We start from the raw sequence: 27150 nt of genomic DNA, 5'->3' as shown, positions 1-27150 counted from the left end.
TTTTGTTTCCATTTTAATTTATTGATGAATAACAAGGAACATTTAAAAATCCCCACAAAATACAGAATGCAAAATATCAGTACATCACATACTGCTGTACCATGCAATTTGATTGAAAATTGTCCATTGTTGATATGCGTTACATTCTGTGGAAGACTTAGAAACCAAGTGTCAAAATCCGAGTGATCAAATGACAGAGATGTGGTTAATGTCCAAAGAATGGAGTGTGATGGATCAGAGCTAATCATAAAAGAATGTATTGCATCTTTACAAAGTACTGTGTAATTTAACTTTTCATAAAAGTAATATGCCTTGTACAAATACAAAGTATATTTAACAACTTCTTTTCCATGGTTGCAAATTTCATGCTCATTTTGAAAATCATTTATTATCCAATATCAAATTCATTAACCACAGAATATATTGCCAACTTTTCAAAGTAGATCTGGGATAAAAAAAAAATTCTCCTATACTGAGAAGGGATATTGGTTTTATAAATACAAGAACTGTCCATAAATTGTTTTAAGTCTCCCCCCCCCCCCCCCCCCAAAAAAAAGAAGTTTTTAAATACCAAGAAGAATATCAATTTTGAAACATCTCAACACACTTACAGCAGTCTATATGCTTACTGTAATGCCCATTATTTTGTAACATGCATCGTAATGCACATCTCTTTTCCTTTGTTGAATGTTAACAGAATGCTAGAATATTTGATTCACAAATATTTCTTGCATAACAAACTAAGTAGGCTTCCCTGAGGTCAGGCTCACCTATATTTTCTTCTTCTAAATGCCACAGGAAAAAAACAATTTAATAAAAAAAATCATCAATCCCTGGCATAACAAACCAGAGTCAAAGAGAGCCCTGATGTCACAGCCCTGACGGTGACAGCTCTGATGTCACAGCCCTGACGGTGACAGCTCTGATATCACAGCCCTGACGGTGAGAGCCCTGATGTTACAGCCCTGACTGGTGAGCGGAATGTACAAGTTAACACCAAATAATATGGACTAGATTGGCTGGGGAAAAGATCTTCATTACTTGTATCATACAAATCAACATTCACTTGAACACCATAACCTGACGAACAGATTCATAGAAAGATGGATAAAACATTTTGGCTTTGTTGACAAGGTAGTTTTGGCCAATATCTGCATATACATGTATATATAATTGACAGCTTGCAGCACACATACACAAAGAATTCAACTGCATAAATGTAACTGAAGGCTACATAATAAAAATCAAGATCTGATGAAAAAAGATGTTGGCAACTGCAGCAAATTCAATAATAAGGGCCTTATTAAAAGTTACCACTTTCAGTATTAAAATTCAAGCAGAAGAAAATAACAAAATGTGAAAAAACACTATTTACTTTCTCAGTTTAAAATTTTCAAAATATATATAATGCAATTATTAAAGGAAGTGATTTTCATTTAAGATGCAAGATTTGATAAGAGGAATATGAATCAATTTTTCTTTTTGTTTAACTATCTAGCTTATTTTGCAAATCAACAAAGTGGTCTACAACAAAAGATTTTTGCCCTTCATAACATTTCACATTTTATATGATTTTTTATTCATATGTAGTGGTTTGTAAAAAATCTAGAGCTAAACTTAACTTGTGAACGTGTTAAATATTTCTTGCTCGCAAATAAAGATACATTGTACTTTACAATTAATGATTCTAAATGTTGTAAAAATCGAACAAGAAGTGTCTGTGAGATGAACCAGCAAATACACATGAAATATTGATAAAATATAACAAATTAATATAAACATATGGTAAAACCCCCCAGACTACAACCATTGTAAACAACCTCAGAGGTCTGACAAATGAAGGATTTCTCTTTTGGCTTGGTGCGAGCGGATATCCACACTGATGGAAAGACAAATATTTATACATGTGTGTATTTATACATGTGTGTATCACAGAAAATAATGCATTCATACACGTGTATCACTGAAAGCACTGTGTTGATACATCCAGGCACATATTTTGATTGCTGCTTCATTGAGTTGGATCAGTCCCCTATTCCTACAGCACTTTTCATCTGTTGATAATATGGACTCTTCATTGGCATAAAGAACTTCTGCTCGTCTGACACCGTTTCACACTGAAATGAAAATATAACACATGTACCAAATTCAGCAAATTGTGATTGCATACAGGCAGGTGGCAACCTTTTCGAAAATGGATGGATTAATCTATAAATAAACTTTCGATTTCATTTGAACATATTTTTATTGAACAAAAATACAATTGGGATTGGGCACAAGTTCCATAACTTAGACCGCCCTCTCCCAATAAATAAACTTTCAATTCATTTTTTTGCTCTATTTGAAAAAGTGGATGAGTCAGTTCCATGTTGACCTTATGTAGTCAACACAAAAAGTGCAATCTTTACAATATGAAGAAACCATATTTTATCAGTAATGGTGGGGAATTTCATGAAGTGGCTAAATAAAAAATGTATCATAATTTGTTGCAAATGTAAAAATGTGTATCGTATGTACCCACATAATTAACAAATTTGAATGATTCTACAATAATGCCTATGGTACACCATTCTAGATACTCTTGTTCTGTTATCCAACTTACATTAGAGAAGGTGGAGTTCTTTTTGACATTGACCACACTGAGGACGGTACTAGGGGCCTCAGACTCAGCCCCCTCTGTTTCCCATGGCTTCCTCCTGAAGCGGTCATCGATCGGGAAAACGTGGCCCTCCGTGTTAAACACATACCTAGACTCCGCTTTATTTAGATGGTTGTCCTTGTCAAACAACTGGAAAGATATCAAAGACACTACTGCAATTACAAAACATCTAATTTTCTTTGCTGCACAATAAGTAAAGGGAAGGTCAAGAAACAGAGCCTGTTGCTAATGACCTTGACTTTACACCAACTGTGTAAATGTAAACATTAAAAATGACAAATGATGTTGCCTCTAATCCTCAGGTTGAAACTCACCAAATACAGGTATTTACAGGTCTCACTCAGAAAGAAGCTCTCCATGCGATCCTCTTTAGTTTTATCATTTACATCATGTATTGTTGCATAACCACATCTATAAACAATACACCGAAATTATGGGTTTAAAATAGGTCAAGGTCAATGTAAAGATCTTTATTTAAAGATTTTATAATACGGTTAAAAAAAATAAGGTATCATTCATTGTTAGTTCAAAATACATATACTTGCAAGTTTAAATATTTATCCTAGCTCTTTGATATGGTTAGAGACAATAACACAGCTTGACAACTGTTTAGGGACCAAAGGAAACTTGTAAGTTGTCCTGTTATTAAGCCTGACACTTACTCTGCATGAGTGTAGTTGTTCAGATTGTTCAATATGTCCCGCCCTACGTGGAGATAGAATGGGTTTTTGGTCGCCTGATAGAGGAAGTATGTGGACTCAATCAGTTCTGGCCTCAGGGGGTAGAAAGTGACCTCGGGGACCCGGAGGTACCAGTTGTATCTCTCCGGTAATACACCGTACTTCTTCCAGATGGAATAGTAGAGGGCGTGTGAACATATTGCCTCGTCAATATCACCATTCAGCACCTGCGAAAGTCAGTACATGTACTGGTTACTACAAAACAAATAAATTACTGGCAACATCTGAACAAAGATGATAACATCATAGATGAATGTCTTCTAGTAAAATTTTATGATAAAAATATCAGCCTTATCTAAGAGACTGCATCTAATGGTATCTATCTTATATGTAGCAAGTATTTCTTTCAATACCTAAGCATAAACATTGAATATTACACAGCAGAAGCCCAAGGGTGTGGCAAATAATTTGCCACTCTTGAATTTCTGCTGAGTAACTGAAATAGCAGCAGCAAAATAGCAGTGCTAAGATGTGGGTGAGGATTTCCCGAGATGTGTGTCAGGACGGCCTTACCTGAACAGCTGTCCATGCTGCCTGGAGAGAATCGACCCAATGGTTGACCGTTTCACCAGTCTTCATATTAACATTAACATAAATAGGAGGGTTCCCATCCCCTTTGTTACATTTTAACCTCCTGCAATAGAAATGATTGAAATACATTGTTAATGATAATTGTTTGAGAAATTTTAGAAATTGTGAATGACAACCACCATAATAATGCACAAACCTACCCTCTTCTCATATGAAATTTTATAGAGTCGTACATCTCTTTAAACATTTTGTAGTCTTCATTTTCACCAAAGAGTATGTATGTCTGTAAAAATAATCATAACATACGGTGTAGGTACAACAATACAATCATATGTTCATTTAGCATGGATATATTATACATCAAATTTCTGAATATCAAGAGACAGAAAACATTGTGATAATTATTTTTTTAACAACTGTTAAAATACAATAACGTGTAATTTTTTTTTTCACACTGTAAGTTCTATGTGCCTTTGATAATATTTAACCACTCAGCTCAATCTAGTGTTGAAATGAATATCCATTTATCAGTGGTTTTTCAAGTGTTTAGGCAAAAAACCTTACAACTTACAAACTGAATCTCTTTTCATCATCATAAATTTTGATAGAATTGCTATAAATTTGATTTCTTGCCGACTTCCAATTTCCCTTCATCCTGCTTCAAATCAAACACCTTTCAAACAAAGGGAAGCAATCAGCAATTGAATGGAGATGAATATCTTACCTTGAGCAGATATTCATAAAAAGAGTCCAGCCCCGCCCCCAGTCCACTCATCTGGCCTTTCCATTGACCAGTCTGGATATTTATCACATTCCCTGAAATAAGATGCAGATATTCATTATTGGTACATACAAATAGACATGTATATTAGACCCCTCTAACAATAGTCATGAAATTTGTATAAAAATCTTAATGATACTAGAATGCTTCTAGGTCCACTTCGACAATAATGGTCTTATTTTTAAAAATGCTATTAAAGAAGCATGGTTTATGATTTGAGCTGAACAATTTCAAGCTTTCTTTTTCCATTTATGTGGTATAAAGACTAAGCTATATAGGACAGATTTTTAATACATGGCAGTACTGGTAAATCAGTTATCTGATCTAAAAATTGATTGTTATGATACATGTTTCATGTCCTTTTGAGTAATGCCCTAAGAGACAGTTCCACTGTAAAAAATACAGATTTGAGACCAATTTTACCTAATAAGCCTGTTATGTTAGACCGGTACTCCCAGAGTCGCTTAACAGCTCTTCTTGCATAGGATTCATAAATAGGGTCCCCAGTAAGGCGGGAGAGGACACCAAATTCCATCACCAGAGACCCGGCCCCTGATGTACACGTCTCATTGATACAGTCCTCAGGTACACCCTGATCTAGTTTGACCTACAAAATAAATAATTCTGTACATTTCAAAAACCAAAGTTCAAACTTTGGATTTAACAATGTGATAATTTACTCTTACACTACCATTTGGAGGGATTTAAGGCTACATGCAGGATCATAGAACATTGACACAAAAATTTGCAAATGATTTTTTTTTCAGCTATGACATTTTTTTTTTCAATGGTTTTACCCTGGGAAATGGTATTCCTGTAGCTGTGTTCTCAAAAGCTGGCAACAATCGAGATGCAATGTCGTTGGCCAACATGAGAAGCTCATTATTGTAATCTGTAGGTTTCAGGTCTCCAAAGGGCTGCTCCTGGTCCGTGATAATGAGGTGAGTGGACAGCAGAGACCCAATGATTCTAAAGAGACGATGTACTGAAGAACAGGCAAACTCATAGAGAACACGCTTTAAACATGTACATCTCTTATGGAACATGCACTGAGATTAATATTACAGTTACCTGATGGTGACTTCAAACACCTGTACAGTTGATGGCTTGTCAAAGGACAAGTTATCTATAACCAGCTGGACAGCTCTTTTAAACTCGGTTACATTTCCCATTATCTATCAAGAATTATAGTACACTGTTTACTAACTAATATTATTTTACAGGTGATTGAGTAGAACAATATTACTCAGTCAAGAATGAGTTCACTTACGGCCAGAGTGTCTAAAGTATCCACCAACGTCAGCATGTAGTCTCCCAAAACATCATTGATATTAATGTTGGACCTTTCAATAAATAAATTAAAACATGCTTACTAGGGTTTTAATTCGAAAACCTAATTTTCTTCTTCTTCTTCCCTTAATGGAGTGGACTAAACTTGAGTGTTAATACTCCAGTATGTCTGAAATCACTGCATCCATTCACATTATTCGTGTCATATGATTTTGCTTGTCTATGATGTTTTTTAACAAGCAGTCAATGTAAAACCTACTGTTGGTCTCTGTTTTATTTTTATCTTACCAGTAAAAAAGCGAGAACAACCATAGTTTCTGAATTTTGGCAAAATATTCCAGCAAGAAGCATAAGTTTAATAAAACCAGTACTGTTTGATAAAGAAAATTGTCGAAACAAATATATCATGTTACATCATGAAATATGAATTTTATCAACACGATCAAATGCTTTCGAAAAATCATATACTCACGGGTCCTCATAGTCTGGGCCTCTCCCTTCACAGAAAATCGGATTGAGTTCGTCTGAGGGATAAGCATATTTCATGTAACTGTCATACCCAAATGTGAAAGTTTTTCGAACTGAATCCAGTGTTTCCAGACGATCTTTTTCTGAGAAATATCCATATTCTTTATCATATGGATCTATGTCACCTTTAAAATAATATAATCTGGCTTGTAATTTATGTAAAATTACTAACACTATCGAAAGTAACGCAAGTTTCATAGTTTTCCATAACGTTTTCTGCTAAACCGGAAGTGCCCGACACCACCGTCAACAAATTACAGGAAAACTTTCCGCTGTAAAATAGTTTTAATATTACAATTAACTTTCAACCACCATGCGCTTCAAATAATACATACAACATTTGCAGCCTTACAAAATTTATTTACAATTTTCTAAGAACGACTTCAATATCTAATAATCATTGCAAGGCGTATGAATATTTTTCATGTTCTAAATATAGTAAGGAGAATCCTAAAAGTTTTTAACCAATGAAAATTACTGACGTGGCTGGTTAAACAATGTATGGTGGTATATTGGGGTAATTACTCAATAAATAGCTTTACTGAAATCTATTTATATATAATTTATAGACCTTGTGAGATTATATCGAACCAGGTTGAAGCTGCGATCAGTTCTAAAAAAACAATTTTATATGAAAGCATAAAAAATTACGATTTATTTAAAAAAAAAAAAAGCACATTATCTACAGTACTTTAATTATCTGATGGGGGATGGTGTAAAAGTAGTCCGGGACATATGTCCCGCGATGTCCCAATTTTCTATTTCGCGTCTAACTTACTTTCCAGTTGCTTTCTCCAAAAACCATTAATCAGATATCAAATGGCATCTTAATTTAAGTCAGTTGTATTCTTTCTGCTTCTTAAAAACCACCAATAAGTTTAAATTCGCCAATTTTCCCTCGACGAAAGTGTAAATTGAAATAATCCAATACATTTTCATATGTCCGCGCATTTAATTGCACATCTCATCATTAAATCACCGTCAAGAATCTTAATTCTAATATTGAAACAATAATTGTTGGTTATCACTGCAAATTAATTATTTAAGATAGTCAGACCATCTAAATCTGGATCATGAATATAAGTCGCTTCAAACAGGTTTATAAATGTTATCCAGTAATTCGCAAAATGAAGTTATGCAAATTTTTACAGTATCATGATTATACAACTTGTATTGGAAAAAAGGCTTTAGTTAAATATTTCAATAAAGTTGAAATATTAAACCCTTCAAGATTATCAAGTAATTAACAACAGGATGATCTCTGCTAGACTGCTGGTGCTAGAGTACCTGTCTGGATGTACAGGAGATTATTCAAGGTCATGTTTTTTCTCCAACCCAGGGCTGCGTTTTACAAAAGAACTTACGACTTACGACCAAATTTGTTACCAATTGAACAATGATTTGTTCTTATGGCTGGAAAATATAATTATGGAAATTGAAATATTTGTAAACAAATGGTTTTATGTCAATTTTGTTCTCTAAAGATCATTTTACGAGACTGTAAATATTTACGACTTTGTCGTAAGTTCTTAATATGTAAAATGCAGCCCTGTACATTTAGGGCCATGACCAACCCCTAGAACTGACATGTGAACTCCTGTATTGATTTAGAACATAAGCATGTTCTTGCATCTATTAAATATTATATACTATGACAACTATGTAACAGGTAAAATCTTGTTATATAGTTTGTTATATATGTCCTTTTTCTTTTCACATGAAAGCCTCAAGCTATACACTAGATTGACTTATTCTAGCTGTTTCCCTCAAAGTTTTGGGGTGAGGTACTTATTAATCAAGTTCAAATGCCTTTTGTGTTAAATAACCACACTTCTAAATAAATTGTACTTTATTCAACAACCATAATAAAGATCTACAGATTAGATGTGTAGATACATGTAGTAAATATCATTTACAGAAGTAAGAAAAAATATGGTACACTGTACATGTACTGGCAAACTGAAGACATGCAAATGATTACTGCACATGCACCTTCTTTCATTTCCTATCTTAAATACATTTGTATTTGTAAGTCAAATATCACAAAAATACTTCACATTGTATTAACTCAATAGTGAAGTTAAAAAACATTAATGAAACAATTCTATAATTTATAGAACAATAGAGGTATGCACAGTTTTAGTAATCTTATTTTTATCAGGGAAATGTAAATGATAGAATGCCTGAAAATATTAATAATTTAACAGTAATGAAAACCTGTTAGTCATTTTGTTTATAAATTAAATAAGGATATTAAAAACATCTGTACTTTTCAAATTCGTTGGGTAATTTCTTTCACAAGCACAGTTTCACCAATTGCTGCTGTTATGAGCACCAAATATTGACCTTTTGTTTCTGATCTCAAAAGTTTTTCTTTAATCGTTTGTTTTCCTCCCTCAATCGCTCTACCTCCTGGAGAAGTTCTTGATTCACTGAATGCTGCTTGAAAACATTTGTCATTTCCACCTTAAAAAATGAAGACACTTTTTAAACATGCTGAATCTATAACTCATTCATATCTTTCTCAGGAGTACATACATGTACATGTATGCAGGTGTGTATTAAAAAACCGTTATTGCCAAGCACTTTTTAGTTCATACTATCTAAAAATTGACTTATCAAAATCACCATCATGGAGCCATTACCATTTGTATTTGAAACTGCCTCAGCATCTCCACCTGCAGCTGTAAGATGTCCCTGTGAATCTGGTCCTTGAAATCCTCCAACTCCTCACTGATGAGATTGCGTATGACTTGCGTCTGGAAGTTCTGACCGTTCTGTGAGCCTGGAATTTGTGTGGGCAGTGTTGCCTCTACTGAGGGGACGCTTTGAGCGCCCTCTGGGGATGTAGTCAGTTTAAATGGAGGGACACTGCTTCCCCCGGAGCTTGCACTTGGAGATTCGTCATAATTGTTTCTCTGTCGAGTGTTACCACTAGTTCTTGATGTGTTCACAGAATCACTGGGGGCTCCTACATAAGGACTGGCACTGTACTCATTCACTGACGGCAGGAATGAGCTGGGGAAGTTTCGATCATCACCACTTCTTCGGATAAAAGCTGATGGTCTTTGTGTATCTAGGAAATAATGCAAAATATCTTCTTAAATGGTAAGGAATTGTGCACTAATGTAATAAACAGTGCATGTGCTGGCTTGTGTACCAACATATTTTATCCTGTTACATGTAAGATTGTGGAGTGGAGAAGTGTAGTAAAGGGGGGGAAAGTTGGTTGGTTTGTTAATCACAATCCTGAATAAGTTTGATTCAGGATCTTTGGTGAGGTGGTTTTTAGTTTTGCTTGCTGTGATGAGAACTATCTGTTACCTGTGTCCCTGTGTAGGACTGGGGAGGTGTGAGACTCTGGGGACTCAGCAGGTTCCCTGTAATGACTGTCTGGGGTCTGACTTGTTGGGTTATGGTCTGTCATGTAATCATCTGTTGACCCAGTGTATGGTCCTGATACAGGTGACAGTCCTAAACTTCCATTGTGCTGCAAAAAGAAACTTTAACATTAAGCTGATGTTTTTAGTCTAATTTTGGATAATGCAAAATTCTGGTACAATTTGGCAAGAGTCGGTATAGATAAATAACACACATTTTTTAAGCTGCTGAGGTCAGATCTGAGGGGAGTGATGTTACTAATTCCTATTGTTCCTGCAGACTGTCTGCTCACACTGTCCAAAGGGGACATTACACTACTCCCATAGGAGTCGGTGTGCTCCCTCATGGGAGAAAACACTCCATCTACAAAATGGTCAAAACATGTTATCATCATACAGCTTTTCATTTATTTCACAAGTTTAAGTATGTAAAAGAAAACTGAATTTCCCAGTACCACTTTGGTTTGTTGACTTTCTACTTCCAATGTCAACAGATTTCTTTCTCTCTTTGCCTATTCCGTAACAATACACTATGATCTGGGGACTCAACATTCTTAGTTTCAACTATCACTTAAGGGCTTTTCCTTTGGTTTCCAATAGAACTGATTTACTACTATTATAAAGCATCACTGAAAACATTCCAAATGTTTATAGGACCTCTCTTTTTTGGCATTACTGGTCTGACTTGTCCAGCCTAGATGGACCAACTTACCACTGTGATTTGGTGACTTAACATTCCTGTAGGAGTAAAGATCCTTCCTCTCGGCTGCAGTAGGACTGGAAGTAGGCTGTTCTGTCTCTGAAGTCAAAAGGCAAAGAGCAATCTATTATAATCACTGAGAGATGACACAAGTTGTATGTCTATAGGTTACTGTTTTAGTGATGATTAATCCAAGTTGGGATGGCAAAAAGGTACAGAAAATTGAAATTATCAGCACTTCTACAAAAGTGTAACACAGTCCAGATAAAGATATTTAAAGAAATGCTGTGGAATAAAAGATACAAATGTATTATAAATATATGTATATGATTTTTTCCCCTGTGCTTTCTTTTCTTGGAAAAAGAGGGGCAAGGGAGGTCAAATATTAACAGAACCAATTATATGTAAAGGTATATGAAGGTAAAAATTACATATACATAATGAATTTTCCAGATAATGTAGGACTTCAATGTAATCTGGAACTCTATCTATCTCACAGTCTCTTTTAAATGAAGTATATACACATGTAGTGTTGTGCACTTACTGAACAAATTAATGATAAAATGTACATTTAAATGCAATTCATGAAAACACTTTATAAGCAAAGATCTCTCATGCCAAGAATTAAATGAGGTGTTCCATTTTGCAAATCAAACTTGTTATGAAACAAAACAAATGAACTAAATAATCTTTTTACACACAGTCTCACACAGCTAAATGCATTTTAAAACTTCACTTTCAAACAACACATTTTTTTGACTTAAAACAGGGATGTCATTCTGCTAAACAATTTTGTGATGTCTACAAATCTAATTATAAATCAAAGTACTGAAGAACTAACGAGAGTTGATTTTGTCGATTGTTACTTATTTTAAAATCAATGATATGTTATTTTGCATGACAAGTACATGTATACGTATAGTTTGTAATTTGAATTACGCATATTTTTATAATATGAATTTTTGAACTTTTTCTACTAGAATGTCGAGAAACCTCCAGATGAATCATGTTAAATAATATTTAAAGACAAAATTAATTCAATCAAACTATGTATCAGTGGTAGAAATATTTCTCGAAAATTGTAATGATCCAAGCAATATTCAACTCTAGTCTCGTTCAACCAAACGTTTGGCTGACACCGTAAATCTCCGACAAGGGTTTACGGAGACAGCCGAGCGTCGAGTTGAACGAGACTATATTGAACTCTGGCGTAGGAATACATATGACTACAAAAAATACTTAAATTGTTGGTACCATTTAAAATCTGACTATTTTTAAGGTATTTGTAAATAAGTTTCCTTGAAAAATAATTCTTTAGCATAAATTACATCGAATTCGTCAATTATTTTCAAGAACTAAGTCTTGTCAGGAGCAATGATTTGTGCTGAGGTCCAAACACTGTTTCACTTTCGGTTTGTCCGAGTGACTGCATAGGAGAGTTGATTAAAAATCAACTCCCAACAAGCAAAAATTTTGTAAATCAGATAATAGATGGGTTATATTTATAATTAAATGTTCTTTGATTAGTTTAACTTTTTAATTACTTCGACAAAATGAATACTTTATAATACCGTAATTTCAATTGATAAGGAGTATAATATTCTCTTTAAAAATATCCAGATTATTTATTTTCAATTCAATAGACAAATTTTCTATAAGCATCTTGCTGTTGAAAAAGTACAATAAAAATTTATCTAGCAAACTCACTCAATGATTGTATTTTGGCAATACTCTTATGAAATTATCCCAGTCTAAAGCATGAATCAAAACAGTTTCAACTAAGATTTCTTTAGTTTAATATGCATCAAGTAATAATTTAAAAAATATTTTCAAATACAGAAAAATGGATTTGCTCAAATTACAGAAATAATGAATTGTTCAAGTTATGATGAGATTTGAATTACTAATATTTCAAAGTGAAATCTAATTTCATTTACCTGGTACCTATAGAGCAGATGCTCTATCTTCACATCTGAAAATTAAGTAACTTGTATACTCTTAAATCTTCTTAATCTGAAAATGGTGAGTAGTGGCACAAATGTTGAAACTAGTCCTGCTCAATTGCAATAATATTTTCCCCTTAATTTGAAAGCTAACAACAAATATCAAATTAAATCAATGAATGCAACTGGAAAAATCCAGATTCATACAGATATAAAATGAGGACAGTAATGAACAGCAAAACAATGCACGTAGTGTCCACAAACACAACCACTTTCTTGTTTTAGGAAAGGAAGTTCTCTTGTCAACCAATCATTTTATTTGTTTTTAGCAAAGGAAGTTCTCTTGTCAACTAATCATTTCATTTGTTTTTAGCAAAGGAAGTTCTCTTGTCAACCAATCATTTTATTTGTTTTTAGCAAAGGAAGCTCTCTTGTCAACCAATCATTTTATTTGGTTTAAGCAAAGGAAGCTCTCTCGTCAACCAATCATTTCGTTTGTTTTAGCAAAAGAAGCTCCAGTAAAACAGTTAAATTTTAGATAACATATGTGTTAAAACATTCATCTGATTAATACAGCACACAGTTAATTAAGTTCACTGTTAATATGTTCACTCTAACCTACCGTCACCAGAACTATCAAATTCTAGATATTCTAAAAATGTGGACATGGGCCATGATTCGACCTCTGTAATGAGAGACACTTGTGTCACATGACATTATATTAAAGGGTAAGAACAACCACAGGTTATTGCAACTGTTATTGCAAGAGATACAGAATAATATAGGCAGAACAAGATGTAAAGAAAATGTAGGGGGAGGGTGGCAATTATAAAATTGCACTTATAAAATCATTCAGGTTTTAAAATTCCAGTTATTTTTGCAAGTGGACAAGAATGGAACAATAGTAATTAAGAACAGCTATCTTCATATCAAGGAAAAAGTGATAAATTATAATACATGTACTCAATAAACAATACCTACATGTTCTACTGCTAATTTAATATAAACCTACTGTATTCGATATAAAAAATGACTTTTAAATATATAGTAAGGATATGTCGAAAAATTAACATAGTTCACCAAACACATCTCAAAATAAGTCGACAGCCCACTAACCTGTTTTTACTCTCATCAAAACATACCAGTATACACCTTACCGTAAACCAACTTTTATTCCCTGCGACTTTATTTCACGATTTCCTGGTGATAAACTGGATTGTGACAACTAATTTTCGTGACCAAGCCTTATCCAGACCCATGTTGTGACAAGAATCAAAAGACAAGAGCTGGTTCACGGTGAGAAATATTCGCAACAACAAGGCTCTCGCAAACCTCGTGAAAATTTCTCGCACACGAATAAAAGTTGGTTTACAGTAATCTTGACTACAAAATACAAATTACCATTGTTGTTATGACCCATACCAAAAGCTAAGATGTTGCTGTTGTCAATGTTAAGGCGACAAGAACATGTAATACAGTAATTGTTATGACGGTAGACCATTACGTTGTACTGTGACCCACCTTTCAATATGTGGTCTCTGATCTGGTTGTTTGGGGCTGAGGGCAGCTGTCTCCTGCCCGGTGATAGCCCCTCCCCCTCACTCTGGACAAGCTTGGATTTCATTGCATAGGCTTCCTGCTTACTTAAGCTTTGAAATTCAGTCTGAAAATTATTAAAAGTTACATGTATCCATCATGACCATGTTTAAAGAACACACATTTATATTCATTATAATTACAATATACATATACATGTATATCTTCTTGAAAGTATGCATTTTTTCAGTAGAATATGCTCACAGCAAAGTGTCAAGAACAGATAATTCATAAGTTAATGCAATTTGTTACATTTGATTACTTTATATCTTTAAAGACAAGGGGGAATAAAACAAATATTGCTCTAAACGTAAATCCATTATACTGGTAAGCATATATGCTTAGTTGCTATAAAATGTACTACCATAGTTTATTGTACCATTAGGCAAATATTTGCTCATGTTTTAATATTTTAACATTAAGCATACTAAAGTTTAAAGAAAAGAATTGTGTAAATAACTCATAAAATTGTTGGTAACTTGGTATAATGGTACTTACTGCAGTTTTGTTTTCAAACTTGAGGCGTTGCACTGAGGACCTGTGGGCACTGAATACACTGATCGGGGAGGCAGCCTTCCTCAGGTCATACACAAAGACCTTCCCTCTGGTGGAGCCCACCGTCACTGTCACCCCGTCAGACTTGACATCAATAGAGGTCAGGGGTGACTCAACTGTGATACTCTTCACCTGTCTATAACAAAATATCTACCGTCACAATCCTGTATACTATATTTCTTTAACAAGTCTAGAGCATGCAACCAACTGTGTTTTGGTTAATGTTCCAATCATCCAGCATTTACAAATTTTAGTTTTCGGAATATTTACAAATCAAAATCATGAAATTGTTTGCTAAAAAGGTTAAAATCAAAAAGTTTAAAATATAGTTGTCTCACAAACAGTCCTAACAATAAATAATACAAGAAACTTGGAAAAAATCCTACTTCTTGCTCTGGACATCAAAGCAAATGATTCTCTTGTCCAGTCCTACAGAGAGCAGTAAAATGTCATTCAGGGGAGAGAACTTAAGGCCGGTGGCGGAGGCGATGTGGGCGTCGCTGTAGCCATGAAGGAGGCGACGTGTGTTGATGTCCCACAAGTTGACTGCCCCATCCTCTGACACAGAGCCAAGCAAAGACTTCTTAACTGCATTAAACTGCAGCTGTCTTATTGCCTATAATAAACAAATATAAACAAACACATTTCTTTGGAAAAATACACTCCTTCTTTTTTTTTTTTTTTTAAAGTTTAACATCAATTTAATTTTTTTAATCATTGATAATTTAAGGTCTTTCACTGAACAAGAATTGTATAAGAGTACACACTTGGACTTTTGGGGCAGTCATTGGTCGGCAACCTTGTCCTGTCACTACATTATACACAATGATCTCCCCTGCCTCTGATCCGGAAGCAATGTGGGAATCGTTGGCATTAAAGCGTACACAACTGACTGGACCTTTGTGGTCCTGAAAAAAAGTATCATATTAATGAGCAATGTATTAACAGATACTGATACTGTTTAATTAAATGAAGTGACTCTATAAATATGAAAATGATTAAGGATGGCATACCTTGTAGGACTTTTTAATGGTTCTTGACTTTAGGTCCCAAGCATTAATGATACCATCTGAACCTCCAACCACAAGATACCTAGATGTAGATGTAAGGTCTACACACAATCTTCCAGGCTAAAATAAATAAATACATTATGACTGATAACTTCTCTAATATTTGAAATACAAAATTTTTAGTCAACTTAAATTGTGCATTTTCAAACAAAATTTATGACATTATTTGACAACTAAAATTTAGAATCTAGAATTTTCAAGTGATTCTTTCCAATATGAATGTAGTATATATAACACTAGCTTTACAAATGAAATTTCAGAAAAAGAAAAATGTATGCATAAAACCACACATATTAATCTGGTAGAATACATGTACATACAAATACCTAGCATTGTCACTCACCGAGCAATCAAGAGTTGTAATGGGAAAGGCTGAAGTCTTGCATGAATAAATTGCTATTTTCTCGCTGTTTAAAGCAACGCTAGCAAGAAATGAATCTTGAAACAATTAAGAAACATTACTCCAAACAAATATTTCAATCAACAATTTCAATTAGTATGAGCCAGTCCTATGATATCGTGGTAGTTAAATCATTTTGTCAAAAAATCTATCAATACAGAAATATTTCCAGAAACTTATGTTATTGTGAGTTTCCTCTATAATATACCTCAGTGATGTTCAGCGTGTCTCTGTTTACTATGTCTAAAAATATCCCAATATCAAATGTCAATTTCAGCGCTTGCTACTATACGTAAACAGAAATACCGCGATACCATAGAACCCGCGATATGATCGGAAACAAGTATAATAGAGAAGTGTATTTGTGAACTGTCAAAATTTGTATGGTCCATCATCCACACACATCCCCCCCCCCCCCCCCCGGCCACACACAAACCTGGCAAAAGTTCATGCAGAGTTGATTTACCTTATCAATGATAGTATAAATCATAACAATTCCATAAATGAAACGTTAAAAACGTTGAATAAGGATACTATCATGGCTCCAACAGATGTCTGCAATGTTTTGATCATGTGGATTGTATTGCTTTAAAAATGTAAAGTTTGATTCATCCCACAGCTTTATATCATCACCAGCTGAAGCAATTTGTCCTACACTCATTTTGAACAATAATTCTAAAATCGAAATAGAGTGTATCGGTTCATAATCTATTTATCAATCCACATTATCCCGCCTTTCCTCACCCGTCTCTTTTGCATGTTTACAGGAAAATCTATATTTACGATTCTCACAGACAACACACATAAAACGAATAAAAGCAAAATTCGAACTCGTGTTTCTATTTTACATATATATTTTATAAAAAAAAAAGTTTTATTTATAAAATTTACATAAGTAAATCAAATAAGAATTTAAAAAGGTTATTTTTTGTTGAATAATTTCAATTAAACTTTATCATTCAATGGTTCATTGACAATCATTCAATATTGTTCAGAGCAATGATCAAGCTGTACTGCAGTATGTATACTGTATGTGTAAGACAAATATGTAACATCGTTTTCTAATGTGTATGTGTGGGGGGAAGGGGGTGTTAAATCTAAATATTGACAAGCAAAAACAAAAAAAAATAAAATTCGGTGGACATGCGTGGTCGCCGAATTTCTTCATACTGATATTTTAATTCGCTTTGGTCAGTAATATATGGTGTTCCGATGGGGCCACTTCGACCTTCGCGCTTTCGCCTTTAGGTCGAAGATGCGAGAGTGCGAAGTTGCGAAGGCGAAAGTGCGAGAATGCGACGGCGAAGGAGCGAAAGTGCGAAGATGCGATGGCGAAAGTGCGAAGGTGCGAAGGCGAAGGAGCGATACTACTATCGCTCCTTCGCCTTCGCAACTTCGCACTCTCGCCTTCGCAACTTCGCACTTTCGCCTTCGCCTTTTTTTTTATAGCATTCAGAAAGTCTCAGTCGATTACATAGAATTTGATGCAGGCACCGTACTCGCAAAGGTTTTCAGATTAATCCATGATATTATTGGTACGCATGCACTAGGCCATTGTGCTTACAATGAATATTTATAAATATTTTAATGTGTATGTGACATATATATGTTTACCAGTGCTGGTTATGCATAATCATTACACTCCACATAAAATGTAATGTCCGCCATAATGTATACATATGCACTTCCAGACTCCTGTCACTTACCAGCTGTCTGTTTACCGTGGATCAAACACAATATTATTTCAATTTCATTACTAGTATGCGACACTCCTTGCTCATGTATGGATCTAGAGGGAGAGGGGCCCCCAGGTAAATTCAATATTAATAACTTCACACATGCAGTAAAGGGAGAGAGAGGGTCCGGATCCCATCCCCCGGAAAATTTAATTTTATCAATTATATATAATTAAAACTCTCCAAAATATGCCACATCCCCCACCCCGGCAAATTTAATTATCCATCGACCCCCACCCCCCCCCCCCGAAAAAGTTATGGATCTGCGCAGGCTGTTGAAAATAAATTCTAAAAAGTTCATCGTCTGCCTCAGATGTCCTTTTGTACAGCTAAAATTGTCTTTAAACGATAGAGAGCTCCACAATTATAAAAAGGCGAAGGCGAAAGTGCGAAGATGCGAAGGCGAGAGTGCAAAGTTGCGATGGCGAAGGTGCGATAATGGTATCGCTTCTTCGCCTTCGCAACTTCGCACTTTCGCCTTCGCATCTTCGCGCTTCGCCGTCGCATCTTCGCACTTTCGCTCCTTCGCCGTCGCACCTTCGCACTTTCGCCGTCGCAACTTCGCACTCTCGCATCTCGACCTAAAGGCGAAAGTGCGATGGTCGAAGTGGGCCCATAGGAACACCATAGTAATAAAATTGCTAGACAAACTATAGCAGTTGCTATGGAGACCGGTTGCAGACCACTTGGTAACAGGAGCAAAAGATTGAAAAATAACCATTTTGGCTATTTTAAGACAAATTTTAAGTTATTGTCACAATTTCGGCCATACAGAACAAAATAAACACAAACTTGCGAAATATTTTGAATTTTCAAATCAAAGAAATATTTGGCAAATGAATAGTTTAAAAGTGTTAACAGAACAACAAAACGGTACTTTAAATACATTTTTTAGTTCATTTAAACATAAATGCTTGTAGATTTTAACGGAAATTTTTAAATTTATTCTTGTGGCTTGGCAACAAAGATTGAAATTCGTTGCAATGGTAACGATTGGCTAAAAAACTGTATACATTGTATATTGAGGTTCTTTTTAGGAACTTTCATTTATGCCTGTAGCATGATGCTTAAAAATAAATTGATTGAAGAAACTAAACTTGTTATTAACTTTTATTTTAAAATGCTGTTGCATTTTAGCGAAAGGTTTTGACTATTTCAACAATTACAATGTATAAAGAATTTTTGAATGATTTTCATAAGTCCACATGTTCTTTTTGCAGCGACAGTTTTTGTTGTTGCTAAATAGGCCTAATGCTTGAATAATTCGATATAAAAGTTTAGTCTGTTTCCAAATAGCAAAAAATGGCTCTAAATTGTGTTTAAAACAAATGTTAAATGCTTTTCAGAATTACTGTAATTTAAATTTACTTTAAACTTGTTACCATGCAACAGATGTCAATTTTCTTCTAATATGTATGTTTAAAAGACTCTTTAAATTCATCAGTTTGTTTTTATGATCATTTCTGTGGTGTAGAAAAAATAATAAAAAAAAATAAGGGAAATAATTACCTCTCCATGGTAACATTTTTTAGATTTTAAATTGATCTGCCAGCCTTTAATATTGTTAACTTAATATTTTATATTTCATTACTGCACAATATTTCATTACCGCAGTAACATTCGATAATGTTTTAAAGTTGCTAAGATTTGCCATTTTTCAATCTCAGTATTCGTTAATTTACAAAGGTTGCCGGAGTCTCTACTGGTCAAGTACATATAATTTTGGCTTTTACATAGAATTTATCTTAAAAGTTGTCAATACTTAGAGTTAATATCCCTGTATTTTTTTTACATGCTCCCATAAAAGTTTGAGGGACTAGCTCCAAATTTAAACATTTATTGATTGAAAATGTTTGTTGCGAGAAATATGCCCCGCCCCCCCCCCCCCCCCCCCCCGCGCCCCAATGCTACATGCCTGCTTAGGAAATTAAAGATAATCAGTTTATTTTAAAAATTCTCCATGATGGTTTTAGATGCCAATGAGGTGTTTGAAGTTTTAAAAATAGTTTTTCAGTTGTAATAGTACATGTATATATAAAAATTGTTGATTCAAATAATTGATGTTACTCGAACCATCAAAACACACCTAAAAGTTACCTAAAGAGGGTGATCATTAATACTGAATTAAGTCTGGTATTTACAATGTACAGATAATTACTATAATTTACTAATAATTTCAAATGAATTTTAGATTTATTTCTGCTAAAGAGAACAATCTGCATTTTAAAAAATGTTTTGTTCGTCAACATCTTCACCAGCTTGGGTTTATGGTCTCCGTTGAACCACAGACCAGGAAAAAAAGTCAATATTAGATCGGGCTCGAAATTTGTTGTTTTCGTTTTCTCCATGTTTGATAACATCAATCATGGAGGACGATGAGGCAACAGATGAGTTATTCGTTGCAATGCAACCCTCGTTAGTATTTCATGGCAGGGACTAACTTATCTAAGATTTTATTTTAACTGTTTCAATCTTTCGTTTAAAAAGCACTCATGACACAATCATCTCCCCGATAATTTTGATATATGCAGATCGATGCATTTCTGCAATGTGCATCATATTACAGCTGCAAATGCACCACTAAGATATTGTGCATATCTTAAATACATTTTATAAATCTATGCATTTCATTTATTAGAAGAGTAGAAATGTCATCAGGTTTAATGGTAATGGGAACTATGAGGGCATTATTTTTTATTTGGTTGCAGAACTTTTTAAAACACAATTTTAAAAGGAACAAAACTGTCTTGCTATTAATCACAAGAATTGAAGATGAGAAAAGTGACTAATAAATATGTTGATAAATGTTTTCTAGATTTTTTCTTCTTCAACAAAACATGACATACAATAATCAACTAGAGATTTCATAAATAATGGCCTCTTTAGCTGCTCTCAACAGCTTTAATAAGTTTAAAATGTTAAACTATGTTGGCCATGTTCAGCAGCAAAGTTGTTAACAAACTTGAAATCAATGGGCAGACAACTGGGTCAATTAGAGTCTGTCCTTGTAAACAAGAATTTATGATTTTAATAAACATGGTGGTTTTTTATATTGTGGAGTTGTTATAATCTACTTATACAGTCTACATTAAAATTGCTTTTTTTGTGTAAAAGCATTTATTAATAAGAGCATCTTATTATTTTAATCATGACTCATCTGTTGTAGAACCCAATATAAAGAAACTAAAGAGAATACTCACAATGATGAAGAAGGATGTGAGGAATATGATGATACAGGCGATGAGTTTGGCACGGCAGAAGATGATGATGACAGAGAAATAATCGATGAATTTGAGGAAGAAAGTGCTACAGAGGAGACCACAGAGAGGGTGCTTGACAATAGTGACAGCGCTGACAATAACAGCAACATTGTACCCAATAAACTAATGTACCCGGAGGCGGACCCAGAGCAGTCTAATTCAAGTGCAGACCCAGACACCAGTCAGTCGTCTGACCAGGCCAGTGACAACGTACGTTATCTGAGAAAGAGGAGGCAGCTTGAAACGTTTAGCTTACCTCTGAATGACAGCCTACAGGATGACGTTGACCTCATTAAGAGAAGTCTGGCCTCCGACCACAAGAACATGTCTGGAGATAAGGACTCTACAACGAGTGATGTGATGGAAATTAAGCCAGCACCTCAGCCCATCAGGTAAAGTCTGCTCAAGTATTCATTTCTCCTGGACAATGTCAGATTGCTTTGCAGTAAGTGCGATTGTTTAGTTGCATGGTTGCATAACAAAATCATGACATATGGTTATTTACAGGGTAGATCACACTTATGATGTATCGCCAATGTTACTGGACAAACAACTCCCTAAAGGATGGACGAGGAAAGTGGTCCAAAGACTTAGTGGCAAATCTGCTGGCAAATACGATGTGTATATCTACAGGTAAAATTTAAGATCAATTGGAAAACAAAATTTCTTTTTTCATTTTATCTGAGTGTATTTTAATATGTAAAAATTATTGCCAATAGTGTTGCAAAAAATGTTTTGTTTTTAGAGCATCAAGAAATCTTGTAAGTCTAAATTAAATATGTTCGTAGTTAAATATTGGCATGAAGAAATATGAAATAAATAGAAATGTTATCAACAGGACATAGAAGTTTAACTGAATATATTTACAAATCAAAAGTAAAAATAATTAGTAATATTTTTCTTATGCTTACTTGACGGAGATGCAATCCTCTTTCAGTCCAAGTGGAAGGAAGCTGAGGTCAAAGACAGACCTAGCGCGGTATCTGGAGGAAGAAGGAATAACTGAATTGACCGCTGATGACTTTGACTTCACTGTGAGAGGGAAGAATCAATCGGTGGCTCAGCCAAGCAAAAGGAAGATAACAGAAGATGTTGGGAGTGAGATCAAGAGAAAGAGAGGCAGACCAAGTAAAGTATCGAAGGAAATCAGAGAATCGAAAAGTCCTCTCAAGGTTGGAACAACCAGTAAAAAGAGACAGCTGTCTCAGTCCACAGAAAAAACGGCCAGCAGAAAAAGTATTGTGTCTCAGTCCAAGGAAAAAAATGACTCGCCCAAAAAAGGCAAAACCATCACTCAAAGACTTGTCATTAAAATGGCTTTCACCACTGGGGAGAGTCACCCAAAATCTCGAAAGAGAAAATCCAAAAACTTGAAGTCAGTGAAGAGAAAAGTGAAATCTGATAAGGACAGACAACAGGATGTGAGTGTTGCGAATAAGAAGAACAGTGATACGTTGAGCAAGGAGATTGTGGGGGGTGAGAAAAGAGAGGAACGATATATGACTCCAAAAAAGAACCCAAGGTTCCGTGAAGCGGTTGAAGAGGACAAGGATGGTGTGAAAAGTCATGGTGCTAATGTGTTCGATTTGTTTGACAGGGAAGGTCACATGGTTATAGGCATGGAAGCAAATCTCAATATGGACAAAGATGATAGCATTGTAAATGGGGCACAAAATGGGAACCAGTTTAAAGAATCGGACTTAAGTCACAGTAGTGCAGCTGTTTTGGATGATTCCAAAAGTCAAAGTAGACTTAAGAGAAGAAGCTCCAGTAATATTGACTATGCTTTACTCTCTGGAAAGAATCGGCGCATTTCATTTGAACGAAGAACATCAGCGCGGGGATCTGGAAGTGAAATCTCTTCAGTAAATCAGACTTCAAATAGAAGTGATCGAGTGAGTGGGTTAGATTCTCCCGATTACAAAAGTGAGGCAGCAGAATTGTCAGAACAAAAAGTGTTAAGTACAAATAATTCTGCATTTAGAACTCATGAGAATGTAAATACTGTTGATGATGATTCTGAAAAAGACAGGAGTGTTGAATTATTAAAATGTCCCCCAAAGGATGTGATAAAGGAATGCCCCCCCTCCCCATCACCCACCCCCCACCAACCATCCAGTCATCCCGCTCAATCCGACACAAAGTCTTCACAATCTACCAGTCCAGAGGTGGAAACAAGTGCTTCAACTGAACAGAGAGAGATTCAGGTGGAGGCCGACGATAATGCACTAGACATAGGTAAAGTGGGGGACAATAGCAGTTAAAGACCTGATCAATTTATCTGTAGTATAACTCTGACATGCACTTCCATGTACATATATGTACCAACATTTTCCTAAAAAAAACATGAATTTACTGAAACTTTCTTGAATGAAGTTTATGAAAAACAATTTATCGTTGCTGAGTGTTTATGCAAGATGCAAAAAATGCATGGAGAAATTTCCCATGTAATTACTTTCAATGTACATCATAACATGTACATGTCATGAAAAGACACTGTGTGTAAATATATACAGAAAGACTAACATTTACCAGCATATAAAAAGGTGAATATGACAAGTTGACAAAGACACAAATTATTTAAGAAATAAAGTACGAGTTTTCGTGAATGTTGCAGGATAACCTCCGAGGTCGAGAAATGTTGTTTTAAAATATAAAAGCCGAGGCGTTAGCCGAGGCTTTTATATTTCAAACAACATTTCGAGACCGAGGAGGTTATCCTGCAACATTCACGATAACAAGAACTTTATTTCTATTCTACTAACAGCCCAGTATTTCTACAGATCGTTTCTCCTATAGAGAGACGATCTAGGTCATTTTGACGGCTGTTCCGTGTAACCCCAACGGTTTTGTTAGTAATGTTTACATGTGTATCGATCAAAGAATCACATGCAGACGACAGAATTTTTCTTTGGATTTTTAATACTCTTCACTTATTTATAAAATATCTTTGACTCATGTTCCTAATATTTTAAGGGCAATTTAATACGATTATTACTACTACACGTGATATATTTTATGTAAAAACACGCAGTGAAAATGTGGTAGGGAGGTCCTAGGAACAGCTGCATTGATCTCTTAAAAATAAACATTTGAAGCAATACACATCGTTTTGACTAGAACTAACACGTGAAATTGACATGATTTTAAAAAAAATTGCGGTTTGAAGTTGTACTTTCATGATCAGTGCGAGACAAATAGGTATTTCTGATCTGATAATTTACTGATGACGTTCGTGGTATATTGGAGAATAATGTCCGCGGCATCTCTTTGATCTCGGCAACAACTGTAGTAGAATTACTTGCTTACATCATGATTTATATACTGGAAAGCTTCAAATATTTCATCACTGTACCTGTAGAAAAGATAGAGTTGTGCTTTGAAATTAAAACTGTTTTTACTGATCTAAATGTGGATATTGGAAAACAATTTCGATATCATCTTAAGAAAGTTGTGTGCAATGTGTCCTCCTGTTTTACTGTAGAGGAGGATGAGGAGTATGTTCCTGCCCCTGCTGAAGTAGTCCATAGTCCGTACTTCCAGGGTGGGAGATACATGCCTCGCCCCGAGTTACACCGGGATGTCAAGTGGACCCCACCCAAGTCCCCATTCCACCTGATCCAAGAAAGCTTGTACCACGACCCATGGAAACTCCTGGTGGCTACCATATTCCTTAACAGGACCACAGGTAGTGTTGACCTAAACATTTATAAATCTACAAGTAATTCTAAATCATGTTAAAATGTTATGTAATAATTTATGTAAATTTTTTTTATATATTAAGTACAAATTGATTGACGTATTAATTTCTCTCTGTTTAGATCTCGTTCATGGAGAACTAACACTCTCTCTCTCTCTCTCTCTCTCTCACACACACACACATTCATCTTGAAATATTTCTGATGAATTTACATGTATCCTTTTTTGTCTAATTAGGAAAAGCTGCTATTCCCATCCTGTGGAAGTTCCTGAACCGCTGGCCAAACCCTGACACTGCCAGGAAGGGGGACTGGCAGGCCATGGCACGACTCCTGGCCCCACTGGGGCTTCACGAAAAAAGGGCCAAAATCATTATCCGCTTTTCAGGTTGGGACCAACACTACACCGGAGATCTTCATACAATACATTATTACTTCAGTTTTTAAGAAATATTTCATAGACTATTTAGATTTTTCTGTAAACAGTTTGATTAAAACATAAAAGTTAGTTGTTTTCTAAAAAATAATTCGGTATTTGTATAAATGCTCTGTGAATAGAATAGCTTGAGCATTTATATTCAAATTATTTCACCCACCCGAGTGAAACAACATAAATTCAATTTATTGTTTCTCAGATTTTGATGAGTGCTTGGAATTCTCTTTAATTGTAGATGAATTTTTGACAAAGGATTGGAAATATCCAATTGAGCTGCATGGAATAGGAAAGTATGGGAACGACTCCTATCGCATATTTTGTGTCAATGAGTGGAGACAGGTGAGTCGCTGGGTTAACATATTGAATTCAATCTGTTCAATCAAAATCACTTTACAGCAAATTGTTATAAACACTTACCAGTATTATAATTAAAGGTACATGTGTAACTGTATATAAAGTAAATCAGTAATGTAACATAAATCAATTGTTTTCCAGGTGACCCCAACAGACCACAAGTTAAATGACTACCACAAGTGGTTGAGTGAAAATTGGGAGACCCTCGGTTTGCAGTGAGGGTTGTAAAATGGGGGATAGAGTGAGAGGTGTGTAAATGTTGGGGAGGGGGGTTATGGAGTGGAATGAGGGATGTGTAACATTGGGGAATAGAATGTGTCACTGGGGAATAGGGGTGTTGGAAATTGATTACCTTTAGTGATGTGATTGCCAACACATCAGACTGGCTTGGACAGAAAAATCATAATCCTTGATAGCTGTCATCTGTAAAACCAAGCATCTTTCTCAAGAGATGGGATAACTGGTCACAACCATGGACATTATGTTCTTTTATCTGTATTTCTGTGCTATTCTCCATGGAAACTTCTGCTCCAATTCAATGCTTATTGGTTGATGGTGTAATGTTTATTTTTATTTTCACTGATTTAAAGTTTCGGACATTATTGGGAGCTTAGCAAACAGTTATGAGATGGCTGGCGCCTGTAAATACTTTGCCAATGGAATCTATTTGTGTTCATTTTTATCTTATTTATCTTATTCACAGCTGTCTTCAACCATTGCAATGTTCATTAACTATTACCACATGCATTTAGTATTTTAATCCCAGGTGAAGTTGTGGAGATTTTGTATAGTTTAGACACAACTTAAACCCAGGTCTGTTATATGTACATAGATGTATGATTGTTTATACATGTATATGAATACTTTTCCAAATGAACATAGTCTACTTGTAAAATGGTCTCTCATATATTGTATATTTGAATTTGTATACCCAGTACATGTAGCATTGTAGTATGAATACTTGTTTTTTTTTAATGATACTATAGTATCCATGATGGTGTACATGATGTGCAAGCAGTTTTCTTTTTTTAAAGAAAATGTATTTTATACAACGTAAAAGAAGAGTATATTGCACATATTAAATGAAAAATATTATATATCTAAAATAATCCAAGTTTATTTTATGCATTTTCAGATTTTTTTGTTTATAACTCCTTTTCCCGCCACGAGTTGTTTTAATGTGTTTAAAAAATCTAGTTATGAGATTGATGTTACGTGTACAGCTTTTATATTTGATCATTGTTTTCTGGACACAGATTGTGATCTCGGAACATAGTTGATAAGTTGTTTATGTCCAGTGTTTGTGTGCATTTTTTGCATGCCTTTTTTTAATGTTTTATTGTAATGGTTATCTTTATATGATATACATGTATAGCCTTTTTCTAGATATAATTATATTATTCACATTAGAAACCAGCCTCCAACCACAACACACTGACAGAAACAGTCGCTGTTGTAGAATAAAATTTACAAAATCAGAAAAAATTACTTGT

General features: G+C 34.8%; 3 protein-coding genes across 5 annotated transcripts; 1 reads left to right on the top strand and 2 right to left on the bottom strand.

The window, feature by feature from the left end:
- LOC105342555 (ER degradation-enhancing alpha-mannosidase-like protein 1) lies at positions 1-6780 on the bottom strand. Of its 2 annotated transcripts, XR_010713109.1 has the most exons (13): positions 6474-6780; positions 5982-6054; positions 5783-5886; positions 5509-5680; positions 5135-5318; positions 4655-4746; positions 4131-4213; positions 3913-4033; positions 3322-3566; positions 2974-3070; positions 2603-2788; positions 936-2117; positions 1-878 (listed from the first exon to the last, which is right to left on the bottom strand). XR_010713109.1 is itself a non-coding variant. In XM_011449547.4 (12 exons), the coding sequence occupies exons 1-12, from the start codon at positions 6725-6727 to the stop codon at positions 2025-2027; spliced, it is 1704 nt and encodes a 567-aa protein (XP_011447849.1). In that variant the 5' UTR covers positions 6728-6780; the 3' UTR covers positions 1-2024. The 2 variants fall into 2 exon arrangements, 1 of the variants encoding a protein (XP_011447849.1); XM_011449547.4 differs by having other exon boundaries at positions 1-2117.
- A 1584-nt stretch (positions 6781-8364) lies between these two features.
- Positions 8365-16954, bottom strand: LOC105342554 (protein NEDD1). Of its 2 annotated transcripts, XM_011449545.4 has the most exons (13): positions 16708-16954; positions 16117-16211; positions 15717-15833; positions 15471-15611; positions 15090-15319; positions 14647-14839; positions 14074-14215; positions 13175-13237; positions 10622-10708; positions 10125-10273; positions 9854-10019; positions 9175-9605; positions 8365-8995 (listed from the first exon to the last, which is right to left on the bottom strand). In XM_011449545.4, the coding sequence occupies exons 1-13, from the start codon at positions 16832-16834 to the stop codon at positions 8891-8893; spliced, it is 2046 nt and encodes a 681-aa protein (XP_011447847.3). In that variant the 5' UTR covers positions 16835-16954; the 3' UTR covers positions 8365-8890. The 2 variants fall into 2 exon arrangements, with proteins under 2 accessions (XP_011447847.3, XP_034305252.2); XM_034449361.2 differs by lacking the exon at positions 13175-13237.
- Positions 16955-20218: 3264 nt separating this feature from the next.
- On the top strand, positions 20219-26600 carry LOC105342553 (methyl-CpG-binding domain protein 4). The gene is made up of 8 exons (XM_011449543.4): positions 20219-20324; positions 21076-21561; positions 21677-21802; positions 22107-23407; positions 24654-24857; positions 25106-25255; positions 25539-25642; positions 25799-26600. The coding sequence occupies exons 1-8, from the start codon at positions 20275-20277 to the stop codon at positions 25874-25876; spliced, it is 2499 nt and encodes an 832-aa protein (XP_011447845.3). The 5' UTR covers positions 20219-20274; the 3' UTR covers positions 25877-26600.
- Positions 26601-27150: the final 550 nt, after the last annotated feature.

The sequence above is a fragment of the Magallana gigas genome, chromosome 4, assembly GCF_963853765.1.
Source record: "Magallana gigas chromosome 4, xbMagGiga1.1, whole genome shotgun sequence".
Classification (NCBI taxonomy): domain Eukaryota; kingdom Metazoa; phylum Mollusca; class Bivalvia; order Ostreida; family Ostreidae; genus Magallana; species Magallana gigas.
Note: the sequence above shows the minus strand (reverse complement) of the source record. Positions and strands in the feature narration are given on the sequence as shown.